General features: G+C 51.1%; 1 protein-coding gene across 1 annotated transcript in view; it reads right to left on the reverse strand.

Moving 5' to 3' along the window:
• dnah2 (dynein, axonemal, heavy chain 2) overlaps positions 1-13,469 on the reverse strand; it is a 288,980-nt gene that overhangs the window by 209,492 nt on the left and 66,019 nt on the right. The window contains exon 12 of the mRNA XM_060854787.1: positions 8,270-8,416. Coding sequence (XP_060710770.1) covers positions 8,270-8,416 — 147 coding nt within the window. The remainder of the gene's footprint in view (positions 1-8,269; positions 8,417-13,469) is intronic.

Raw genomic sequence — 13,469 nt, forward strand, 5'->3', positions numbered from 1 at the left:
TGTGGGTTACCTACAGTAAAACCCTGGCACTCACTCCCTGGCATTGTGGGTCTACCTACAGTAAAACCTTGGCACTCACTCCCTGGCATTGTGGGTTACCTACAGTAAATCCCTGGCACTCACTCCCTGGCATTGTGGGTTACCTACAGTAAAACCCTGGCACTCACTCCCTGGCATTGTGGGTCTACCTACAGTAAATCCCTGGCACTCACTCTCTGGCATTGTGGGTCTACCTACAGTAAAACCTTGGCACTCACTCCCTGGCATTGTGGGTTACCTACAGTAAAACCCTGGCACTCACTCCCTGGCCACCCCACCAACCTCCGCATACAACGTATCATCCGCCGCCATTTCCGCCACCTCCAAACGGACCCCACCACCAAGGATATATTTCCCTCCCCTCCCCTATCAGCGTTCCGCAAGGACCACTCCCTTCGTGACTCCCTCGTCAGATCCACACCCCCCACCAACCCAACCTCCACCCCCGGCACCTTCCCCTGCAACCGCAGGAAATGTAAAACTTGCGCCCACACCTCCACACTCACTTCCCTCCAAGGCCCCAAGGGATCCTTCCATATCCGCCACAAGTTCACCTGTACCTCCACACACATCATCTATTGCATCCGCTGCACCCGATGTGGCCTCCTCTATATTGGTGAGACAGGCCGCTTACTTGCGGAACGCTTCAGAGAACACCTCCGGGCCGCCCGAACCAACCAACCCAATCACCCCGTGGCTCAACACTTTAACTCTCCCTCCCACTCCACCGAGGACATGCAGGTCCTTGGACTCCTCCACCGGCAGAACACAACTACACGACGGCTGGAGGAGGAGCGCCTCATCTTCCGCCTGGGAACCCTCCAACCACAAGGGATGAATTCAGATTTCTCCAGTTTCCTCATTTCCCCTCCCCCCACCTTGTCTCAGTCGGTTCACTCAACTCAGCACCGCCCTCCTAACCTGCAATCCTCTTCCTGACCTCTCCGCCCCCACCCCACTCCGGCCTATCACCCTCACCTTGACCTCCTTCCACCTATCCCACCTCCATCGCCCCTCCCCCTAGTCCCTCCTCCCTACCTTTTATCTTAGCCTGCTTGGCTCTCTCTCTCTTATTCCTGATGAAGGGCTTATGCTCGAAACGTCGAATTCTCTATTCCTGAGATGCTGCCTGGCCTGCTGTGCTTTGACCAGCAACACATTTGCAGCTGTGATCTCCAGCATCTGCAGACCTCATTTTTTACCCTGGCATTGTGGGTCTACCTACAGTAAAACCTTGGCACTCACTCCCTGGCATTGTGGGTCTACCTACAGTAAAACCTTGGCACTCACTCCCTGGCATTGTGGGTCTACCTACAGTAAAACCCTGGCACTCACTCCCTGGCATTGTGGGTCTACCTACAGTAAAACCCTGGCACTCACTCTCTGGCATTGTGGGTCTACCTACAGTAAAACCTTGGCACTCACTCCCTGGCATTGTGGGTCTACCTACAGTAAACCCTGGCACTCACTCCCTGGCATTGTGGGTTACCTACAGTAAAACCCTGGCACTCACTCCCTGGCATTGTGGGTTACCTACAGTAAAACTCTGGCACACACTCCCTGGCATTGTGGGTCTACCTACAGTAAACCCTGGCACTCACTCCCTGGCATTGTGGGTTACCTACGGTAAAACCCTGGCACTCACTCCCTGGCATTGTGGGTCTACCTACAGTAAATCCCTGGCACTCACTCCCTGGCATTGTGGGTCTACCTACAGTAAAACCCTGGCTCTCACTCCCTGGCATTGTGGGTCTACCTACAGTAAATCTCTGGCACTCACTCCCTGGCATTGTGGGTCTACCTACAGTAAAACCCTGGCACTCACTCCCTGGCATTGTGGGTCTACCTACAGTAAAACCCTGGCTCTCACTCCCTGGCATTGTGGGTCTACCTACAGTAAATCCCTGGCACTCACTCCCTGGCATTGTGGGTCTACCTACAGTAAAACCCTGGCTCTCACTCCCTGGCATTGTGGGTTACCTACAGTAAAACTCTGGCACACACTCCCTGGCATTGTGGGTTACCTACAGTAAAACCCTGGCACTCACTCCCTGGCATTGTGGGTCTACCTACAGTAAAACTCTGGCACACACTCCCTGGCATTGTGGGTTACCTACAGTAAAACCCTGGCACTCACTCCCTGGCATTGTGGGTCTACCTACAGTAAAACTCTGGCACACACTCCCTGGCATTGTGGGTCTACCTACAGTAAAACCCTGGCACTCACTCCCTGGCATTGTGGGTCTACCTACAGTAAAACCCTGGCACTCACTCCCTGGCATTGTGGGTTACCTACAGTAAAACCCTGGCACTCACTCCCTGGCATTGTGGGTCTACCTACAGTAAAACTCTGGCACACACTCCCTGGCATTGTGGGTCTACCTACAGTAAAACTCTGGCACACACTCCCTGGCATTGTGGATCTACCTACAGTAAAACCCTGGCACTCACTCCCTGGCATTGTGGGTTACCTACAGTAAAACCCTGGCACTCACTCCCTGGCATTGTGGGTTACCTACAGTAAAACTCTGGCACACACTCCCTGGCATTGTGGATCTACCTACAGTAAAACTCTGGCACACACTCCCTGGCATTGTGGGTCTACCTACAGTAAAACCCTGGCACACACTCCCTGGCATTGTGGGTTACCTACAGTAAAACCCTGGCACTCACTCCCTGGCATTGTGGGTCTACCTACAGTAAATCCCTGGCACTCTTCCATTCCCTTCTATTCACTCACTGCACTGCTTCCATTTCTGGAATGTGGAGGAGCCAGTGTTGTACTGGAGTGGATAAAGCTAAACAACACACAACACCAGGTTAGAGTCCAACAGGTTCAAGTGGAATCACTAGCTCTCGGAGCGCGGCTCCTTCATCAGGTGGTTGTGGAACAGGACCATAAAGCATAGAATTTACAGCAAGAGATTACAATCTTATGCAGCTGAAATGCAACAAACCGAGATTGCTGTTCAATCTTTCATCTTTTAGAATGGGTTGCAGCTCTCGGTTCATTAATATGTAAATCCCAGAACTGCTTTATTAAGTCACCTTTGTGAGATAATTTAAGGTTTTATAAAAAATTGGTGACATCTCAGCTCAGACAGTACATTAAAGATATGAGGTTCTATATCACAATCTATCTGTATCACAATCTTGAGTCAGACTGGTTCTATATCCAAAATGGAATTTATAAAATGTTACATGGATTGACTGCCTGCAGATTGTGCACTTTTTGAGCAAAATAGAATACATTTGCAAATTTAATTCTGCAAATGCAAATTCAGCCAATAGACTTATATGTGTGTGCATGCATGACAGAGAGTGTGTGTGTGTGTGTGTGTGTGCGCGCGCACAAGTGTGAGTGCACATGGGAGAGTGTGTGTTTGCATGTGTGCATGCTTGGTAAAGTGTGCATGTGTGAGTGTGATGGAGTATAAGCCTGTGAGAGGCTGTGTGTATGGATGTGAGTGTGGGGGGTATATGTGTATGAGAGAGACCATGTGTATAACAGAGGATCTCCGTGAGTGTGAGCGTGTGTGTGTGTGTGTGTATAGAACGAGTCTGACTCAAGATTGAGATACAGACAGACTCTAACCTCATACCTTTAATGCATTGTCTGAGCTGAGATGTTACCAATCTTTTATAAAACCTTACGTTACCTCGAGAATGTGACTGAAAAGCACTTCTGGGATTACATATTAATGAACCAAAACTTGCAACCCATTCTCAAAGATGAAAGACTTAACAACAATCTAGATTTGTTCAACATAAATGTAATGAGAGGTATGTCAGGTTCCAAGTAATCAGTTGTGTTAGGGGACTCTCCTGTCCGAGGTATAGACAGACGTTTCTGTGGCCAGCAGCAAAAAATCAGAACGGTGTGTTGTTTCCCTGGTGCCAGGATCAAGGATGTCTCCGAGAGGGTGCAGAATGTTCTCAAGGGGGAGAGGGGCCAGCAGGAGGTCATTGTACACATTGGAACCAACAACATAGGAAGGGAAAAGGTTGAGATTCTGAAGGGAGATTACAGAGAGTTAGGCAGGAATTTAAAAAGGAGGTCCTCGAGAGTAGTAATATCTGTATTACTCCCATTGCTATGAGCTAGTGAGGGTAGGAATAGGAGGATAGAACAGATGAATGCATAGCTGATGAGCTGGTGTATGGGAGATGGATTCACATTTTTGGATCATTGGAAGCTGTTTAGGGGTAGGAGCGACCTGTACAAGAAGGACACATTGCACCGAAATTGGAAGGGGACTAATATACTGACAGGGAAATTTGCCTGAGCTGCTCAGGACGATTTAAATTAGAAAGGTGGAGAGTGAGACCCAGGGAGATAGTGAGGAAAGAGATCAATCTGAGACGGGTACAGTTGAGGACAAAGGTGAGTCAAACAGTCAGGGCAGGCAGGGACAAAGCAGAGAACAAGGTGGGACTGATAAATTAAACTGCATTTATTTCAATGGAAGAGGCCTAACAGGGAAGGCAGATGAACTCAGGGCATGGTTAGGAACATGGGACTGGGATATCATAGCAATTACAGAAACATGGCTCAGGGATGGGCAGGACTGGCAGCTTAATGTTCCAGGTTACAAATGCTACAGGAAGGATAGAAAGGGAGGCGAGAGAGGAGGAGGAGTAGCATTCTTGATAAGGGATAGCATTACAGCTGTGCTGAGGGAGGATATTCCCGGAAATACATCCAGGGAAGTTATTTGGGTGGAACTGAGAAATAAGAAAGGGATGATCACCTTATTGGGATTGTATTATAGACACCCAATAGTCAGAGGGAAATTGAGAAACAAACTTGTAAGGAGATCTCAGCTATCTGTAAGAATAATAGGGTAGTTATGGTTGGGAATTTTAACTTTCCAAACGTCGACTGGGATTGCCATAGTGTTAAGGGTTTAGATGGAGAGGAATTTCTTAAGTGTGTACAAGACAATTTTCTGATTCAGTATGTGGATGTACCTACTAGAGAAGGTGCAAAACTTGACCCACTCTTGGGAAATAAGGCAGGGCAGGTGACTGAGGTGTCAGTGGGGGAGCACTTTGGGGCCAGTGACCATAATTCTGTTCGGTTTAAAATAGTGATGGAAAAGGATAGACCAGATCTAAAAGTTGAAGTTCTAAACTGGAGAAAGGCCAATTTTGACGGTATTAGGCAAGAACTTTCGAAAGCTGATTGGAGGCAGATGTTCGCAGGGAAAGGGACGGCTGGAAAATGGGAAGCCTTCAGAAATGATATAACAAGAGTCCAAAGAAAGTATATTCCTGTTCGGGTGAAAGGAAAGACTGGTAGGTATAGGGAATGCTGGATGACTAAAGAAATTGAGGGTTTGGTTAAGAAAAAGAAGGAAGCATATGTCGGGTGTAGACAGGATAGATCGAGTGAATCCTCAGAGTATAAAGGAAGTAGGAGTATACTTGAGAGAGAAATCAGGAGGGCAAAAAGGGGACATGAGATAGCTTTGGGAAATAGAGTTAACAAGAATCCAAAAGGTTTTTACAAATACATTATGGACAAAAGGGTAACTAGGGAGAGAATAGGGTCCCTCAAAGATCAGCAAGGCAGCCTTTGTGTGGAGCCGCAGGAGTTGGGGGAGATACTAAATGAGTACTTTGCATCAGTATTTACTGTGGAGAAGGATATGGAAAATATAGAATGTAGGAAAATAGATGGTGACATCTTCAAAAATGTCCATATGACAGAGGAGGAAGTGCTGGATGTCGTAAAACACGAAAAAGTAGATAAATCCCCAGGACCTGATCAGGTGTACCCGAGAACTCTGTGGGAAGCTAGGGAAGTGATTGCTGGGCCTCTTACTGAGATATTTGTATCATCGATAGTCACAGGTGAGGTGCCGGAAGACTGGAGGTTGGCTAATGTGGTGCCACTGTTTAAGAAGGGTGGTAAGGACAAGCCAGGGAACTATAGACCAGTGAGCCTGACGTCGGTGGTGGGCAAGTTGTTGGAGGGAATCCTGAGGGACAGGATGTACATGTATTTGGAAAGGCAAGGACTGATTAAGAATAGTCAACATGGCTTTATGCGTGGGAAATCATGTCTCACAAACTTGATTGAGTTTTTTGAAGAAGTAACAAAGAGGTTTGATGAGGGCAGAGCAGTAGATGTGATCTATATGGACTTCAGTAAGGCATTCGACAAGGTTCCCCATGGGAGACTGGTTAGCAAGATTAGATCTCATGGAATACAGGAGAACTCACCATTTGGATACAGAACTGGCTCAAAGGTAGAAGACAGAGGGTGGTGGTGAAGGGTTGTTTTTCAGACTGGAGGCCTGTGACCAGTGGAGTGCCACAAGGATCAGTGCTGAGTCCACTACTTTGCATCATTTACATAAGTTAGTAAGTTTGCTGATGATACCAAAATTGGAGGTGTAGTGGACAGCGAAGAGGGTTACCTCAGATTACAACAGGATCTGGACCAGATGGGCCAATGGGCTGAGAAGTGACAGATGGAGTTTAATTTAGATAAATGTGAGGTGCTGCATTTTGGGAAAGCAAATCTTAGCAGGGCTTTTACACTTAATGGTAAGGTCCTAGGGAGTGTTGCTGAACAAAGAGACGACATGGTGGCACAGTGGTTAGCACTGCTGCCTCACAGCGCCAGAGACCCGGGTTCAATTCCCGCCTCAGGCAACTGTCTGTGTGGAGTTTGCACATTCTCCCTGTGACTGCATGGGTTTCCTCGGGTGCTCTAGTTTCCTCCCGCAGTCACAAAGATGTGCAGGTTAGGTGAATTGGCCATGCTAAATTGCACGTAGTGTTAGGTGAAGGAGTAAACGTAGGGGAATGGGTCTGGGTTGGTTGCTCTTCGGAGGATCGGTGTGGACTTGTTGGGCCGAAGGGCCTGTTTCCACAATGTAAGTAATCTAATCTAATCTAAGAGACCTTGGAGTGCAGGTTCATAGCTCCTTGAAAATGGAGTCGCAGGAAGATAGGATAGTGAAGAAGGTGTTTGGTATGCTTTCCTTTATTGGTCAGCGTATTGAGTACAAGAGTTGGGAGGTCATGTTGCAGCTGTACAGGACAGTGGTTAGGCCACTGTTGGAATATTGCGTGCAATTCTGGTCTCCTTCCTATCAGAACGATGTTGTGAAACTTGAAAGGGTTCAGAAAAGATTTACGAGGATGTTGCCAGGGTTGGAGGGTTTGAGCTAGAGGGAGAGGTTGAATAGGTTAGTGCTGTTTTCCCTGGAGCATCAGAGGCTGAAGGGTGACCTTATAGAGGTTTATAAAATCATGAGGGGCATGGATAGGGTAAATAGACAAAGGTTTTTAGGGTGAGAGGGGAAAGATATAAAAGAGACCTAAGGGGCAACGTTTTCATTCAGAGGGTGGTACGTGTATGGAATGAGCTGCCAGAGGAAGTGGTGGAGCCTGGTACAATTGTAACGTTTAAAAGGCATCTGGATGGATATATGAATAGGAAGGGTTTGGAGGGATATGGGCCGGGTGCTGGCAGGTGGGAGTAGATTGGGTTGGGATATCTGGTTGGCATGGACGGGTTGGGCTGAAGGGTCTGATTCCGTCTGATCTCTATAACTCTATGACTCTATATCATTTCAGTTGCATGGCACTGTAATCGTTTGCTATAAAGTCTGTGTTTTATGATCCTGCTCCACAGTTACCGGATGAAGGAGCAGCGCTCCAAAAGCTAATGCTTCGGAATAAGCCTGTTGGTTTATAACCTGGTGTTATGTGATTTGTAACTTTGCCCATTCCTAAGGGATAAGCTGAGCACCAGTATCCATTCCAAACACACTAACCTCAACAGTTACCTTGACTACTCTTCCTCAAAATCTGATTCCAGTTCCAAATACAGTTCCATTCCAGTTTCTTTTTCTCCATTCTATTGACTTTGATGATCACAGAGGCAGTGATTACAGAAAATTCCTGGATATTACTGGGATTCACTGAAGAACACTGGAATTATGACCACTTCCTTGAGCCTGTTGCACATTCAATAAAACTACAGATAATCTTCAAGCACAACTCCACTCACCACCCCCATCTATGTAACCGTTCTTCCCTGTGAATCCTGTAAGTTGCATGAGGAATCTAAATGGATTTTAAATGTTTGCAGAACAAACAGTAGTAGTATGGTGCGGTGAATTCAAAGGAGAGCGGCAAGACGGGATATGTTCATGAGGGTCATTGTGAATTATTGCAACCTCAGCTTCACACTCCAACAACCGGCACTGACCTGTTGTAATCACGAACAACCAGCAGAACACGCTCCCGTAGCATCCTGAGGTCCTCCCTTCGCTGGTAGGTCTCAATAACATAGTGGGGGATCTCAAAGTTCAAACGTTCCCAGTAATGGATTTCATCAAACAACTCCAGCAGGTACCTGCAAGGAATGGGACAAAGTAGACACACAGTTGGCACAACCCCTTCTTCAACCATGCCGTTGATCTCTCAGTGCTGGGACAAGTGGCACAGTTAGTTTTGAGAAATGGCACATCGATATTTGAGAAGGTGAGGGTGAAGTGGTAATGCCACTGGATGAGTAATTGAGAACCCTAGGCTCGATTACTGATAGGGACATAAGCAGGAAGCTGGAAGTACACAGCGAGGCAGGCAGCATCAGGAGGCTGGAAGTACACAGCGAGGCAGGCAGCATCAGGAGGCTGGAAGTACACAGCGAGGCAGGCAGCATCAGGAGGTGGAGAAGGCAACGTTTTGGGTGTAACCCTTAACGATGATTTCTCCACCTCCTGAGCCCTGAAGGAGGGTTACACCCAAAACATTGCCTTCTCCACCTCCTGATGCTGCCTGCCTTGCTGTGTTCCCCCAGCCTCCTGATGCTGCCTGCCTTGCTGGGTTCCCCCAGCCCCCTGATGCTGCCTGCCTTGCTGGGTTCCCCCAGCCTCCTGATGCTGCCTGCCTTGCTGGGTTCCCCCAGCCTCCTGATGCTGCCTGCCTTGCTGGGTTCCCCCAGCCTCCTGATGCTGCCTGCCTTGCTGGGTTCCCCCAGCCCCCGATGCTGCCTGCCTTGCTGGGTTCCCCCAGACTCCTGATGCTGCCTGCCTTGCTGGGTTCCCCCAGCCCCCTGATGCTGCCTGCCTTGCTGTGTTCTGCCAGCCTCCTGCTTGTCCACCTGGGATTCCTGCATCTGCAGTTTCTTTATCACAGTTCCATCATGGCAGATTATGACATCTGAACTGAATAGAACTCTAGCATAAAAAAAGCTAGTCTCATGGCAATCAGCTAAGTACTGTAAATAATTGCAAGAACCCATCTGGTTCATGAATGTCCTTCAGGGAAGGAAATCTGCCATTCTTACTCTGTCTGGCCGACATGGATTCCAGACCCACAGTAATGTGGTTGACTCTTAACTGCCCTCTGGGCAATTAGGGATGGACAATGAATGTTGGCCTAGTGAAGGGTGCCCACATCCCATGAATGAATAATAGATAAATTTGGATTAATACATGAGACATCCAGCACTGAGAACCTCCAAGGTGGAGGTACAGAAAACGGTGTCATTTGTATTCAGTTGCACATACAGGTGGTGAGCATTAACTGGGGATTCACTCCTGCACCTCCAAAAAGGAACGATCCAAAATGTGTGATAATGCAATGCGGTGTCCCTACCAATGGACAGCAAGGTCCAGGTTCAATTCCCACCTCAGGATCTGACAGCCATGGAGGTACGTCCTAACATATCCAAACTGGTTGATTTTACCAGAATACACTGAGGAACAGCCTGAAATTCCGGTTGCTAGATTAGAAGGCAAATGGACTCTGTAAATAAATGTTTATAAAACTATATAAAGATTGCCACCAACTCCATCCTTCACCACGTGGCTATCTGGTTTATAACAGTTGGATAATGTGGCCAACCTGAACAACTGTGTGACCAAAACAATGGGTTTAGAGGAAGTTCATTCTGTCTGGAGAGAGCTGTTGCTGCATGAAATGCTTTGGAAAGCTTTGCTAGGTTGAATGCACAACATAACTGTATGCTGCTGTGAAACATGTGTGCGCCAGCCCATTGAAATGGTTTGTTTGTTTTAGCTTATTAAATCACATTTAGAAAGTAGTTCTAGCAATGCAGATTTTTTTCCAAACATTCAGTTTTTCCGTATGAATTGAAACAAGCCTTCCATCTCTGCATTTGCTCAATGATACAAAAAGATTGAAGCCTTTAGAATTCGCTCCATTGTCACACATACTCAAATGAGTACAGTGAAAGGTTCATACTGAGAGACCGCCACACCAGGCCAGGCGCGATGAGGCCTAGTGTCTGAGTCCACACTGAGGCCATGCCGGGACACTGAGAGACCGCCAAACCAGGCCAGGCGCGATGAGGCCTAGTGTCCAAGTCCACACTGAGGCCATGCGGGGACACTGAGAGACCGCCACACCAGGCAGGCGCGATGAGGCCTAGTGTCCGAGTCCACACTGAGGCCATGCCGGGTCACTGAGAGACCGCCACACCAGGCCAGGCGCGATGAGGCCTAGTGTCCGAGTCCACACTGAGGCCATGCCGGGTCACTGAGAGACCGCCACACCAGGCAGGCGCGATGAGGCCTAGTTCCGAGTCCACACTGAGGCCATGCCGGGTCACTGAGAGACCGCCACACCAGGCAGGCGCGATGAGGCCTAATGTCCGAGTCCACACTGAGGCCATGCCGGGACACTGAGAGACCGCCACACCAGGCCAGGCGCGATGAGGCCTAGTGTCCGAGTCCACACTGAGGCCATGCCGGGACACTGAGAGACCGCCATACCAGGCAGGCGCGATGAGGCCTAGTGTCCGAGTCCACACTGAGGCCATGCCGGGACACTGAGAGACTGCCACACTGGGCTGGGAGACACCCACACTGGGGCCACACTGAGGCCATACCAGGTCACTGAGAGACTGCCACACTGGGCTGGGAGACACCCACACTGGGGCCACACTGAGGCCATGCCGGGTCACTGAGAGACCGTCACACTGGGCTGGGAGACACCCACACTGGGGCCACACTGAGGCCATACCAGGTCACTGAGAGACCACCATACTGGGCTGGGAGACACCCACACTGGGGCCACACTGAGGCCATGCCGGGTCACTGAGAGACCACCATACTGGTCTGGGATACACCCACACTGGGGCCACACTAGGTCACTGAGAGACCGCCATACTGGTCTGGGATACACCCACACTGGGGCCACACTGAGGCCATGCCGGGTCACTGAGAGGCCGCCATACTGGGCCGGGAGACACCCACACTGGGGCCACACTGAGGCCATACCAGGTCACTGAGAGACCGTCACACTGTGCTGGGAGACACCCACACTGGGGCCACACTGAGGCCATGCCGGGACACTGAGAGACTGCCATACTGGGCTGGGAGACACCCACACTGGGGCCACACTGAGGACATGCCAGGTCACTGAGAGACCACCATACTGGGCTGGGAGACACCCACACTGGGGCCACACTGAGGACATGCCGGGTCACTGAGAGACCGTCACACTGGGCTGGGAGACACCCACACTGGGGCCACACTGAGGCCATGCCAGGTCACTGAGAGACCGTCACACTGGGCTGGGAGACACCCACACTGGGGCCACACTGAGGCCATGCCAGGTCACTGAGAGACCGTCACACTGGGCTGGGAGACACCCACACTGGGGCCACACTGAGACCATGCCAGGTCACTGAGAGACCACCATACTGGGCTGGGAGACACCCACACTGGGGCCACACTGAGGCCATACCAGGTCACTGAGAGACTGCCATACTGGGCTGGGAGACACCCACACTGGGGCCACACTGAGGCCATACCAGGTCACTGAGAGACTGCCATACTGGGCTGGGAGACACCCACACTGGGGCCACACTGAGGTCATGCCAGGTCACTGAGAGACTGCCATACTGGGCCGGGATACACCCACACTGGGGCCACACTGAGACCATGCCAGGTCACTGAGAGACCGCCACACTGGGCTGGGAGACACCCACACTGGGGCCACACTGAGACCATGCCGGGTCACTGAGAGACTGCCATACTGGGCTGGGAGACACCCACACTGGGGCCACACTGAGGCCATGCCGGGTCACTGAGAGACCACCATACTGGGCTGGGAGACACCCACACTGGGGCCACACTGAGGCCATACCAGGTCACTGAGAGACCACCATACTGGGCTGGGAGACACCCACACTGGGGCCATACTGAGGCCATGCCGGGTCACTGAGAGACCGCCATACTGGGCTGGTAGACACCCACACTGGGGCTACACTGAGGCCATACCAGGTCACTGAGAGACTGCCATACTGGGCTGGGAGACACCCACACTGGGGCCACACTGAGGCCATACCAGGTCACTGAGAGACTGCCATACTGGGCTGGGAGACACCCACACTGGGGCCACACTGAGGCCATGCCAGGTCACTGAGAGACCGCCATACTGGGCTGGGAGACACCCACACTGGGGCCACACTGAGGCCATGCCAGGTCACTGAGAGACTGCCATACTGGGCTGGGAGACACCCACACTGGGGCCACACTGAGGCCATACCAGGTCACTGAGAGACCGTCACACTGGGCTGGGAGACACCCACACTGGGGCCACACTGAGGCCATGCCGGGTCACTGAGAGACTGCCATACTGGGCTGGGAGACACCCACACTGGGGCCACACTGAGGCCATGCCAGATCACTGAGAGACTGCCATACTGGGCTGGGAGACACCCACACTGGGGCCACACTGAGGCCATACCAGGTCACTGAGAGACTGCCATACTGGGCTGGGAGACACCCACACTGGGGCCACACTGAGGCCATGCCAGGTCACTGAGAGACCACCATACTGGGCTGGGAGACACCCACACTGGGGCCACACTGAGGCCATACCAAGTCACTGAGAGACCACCATACTGGGCTGGGAGACACCCACACTGGGGCCACACTGAGGCCATACCAGGTCACTGAGAGACCGCCACACTGTGCTGGGATACACCCACACTGGGGCCACACTGAGGCCATACCAGGTCACTGAGAGGCCACCATACTGGGCTGGGAGACACCCACACTGGGGCCACACTGAGGCCATGCCAGATCACTGAGAGACCGCCACACTGTGCTGGGATACACCCACACTGGGGCCACACTGAGGCCATACCAGGTCACTGAGAGACTGCCATACTGGGCTGGGAGACACCCACACTGGGGCCACACTGAGGCCATACCAGGTCACTGAGAGACCGCCACACTGTGCTGGGATACACCCACACTGGGGCCACACTGCGGCCATACCAGGTCACTGAGAGACTGCCATACTGGGCTGGGAGACATCCACACTGGGGCCACACTGAGGCCATACCAGGTCACTGAGAGACCGCCATACTGGGCTGGGAGACACCCACACTGGGGCCACACTGAGGCCATGCCAGGTCACTGAGAGAC

The sequence above is a fragment of the Hemiscyllium ocellatum genome, chromosome 44 (genome assembly GCF_020745735.1).
Source record: "Hemiscyllium ocellatum isolate sHemOce1 chromosome 44, sHemOce1.pat.X.cur, whole genome shotgun sequence".
Classification (NCBI taxonomy): Eukaryota; Metazoa; Chordata; class Chondrichthyes; order Orectolobiformes; family Hemiscylliidae; genus Hemiscyllium; species Hemiscyllium ocellatum.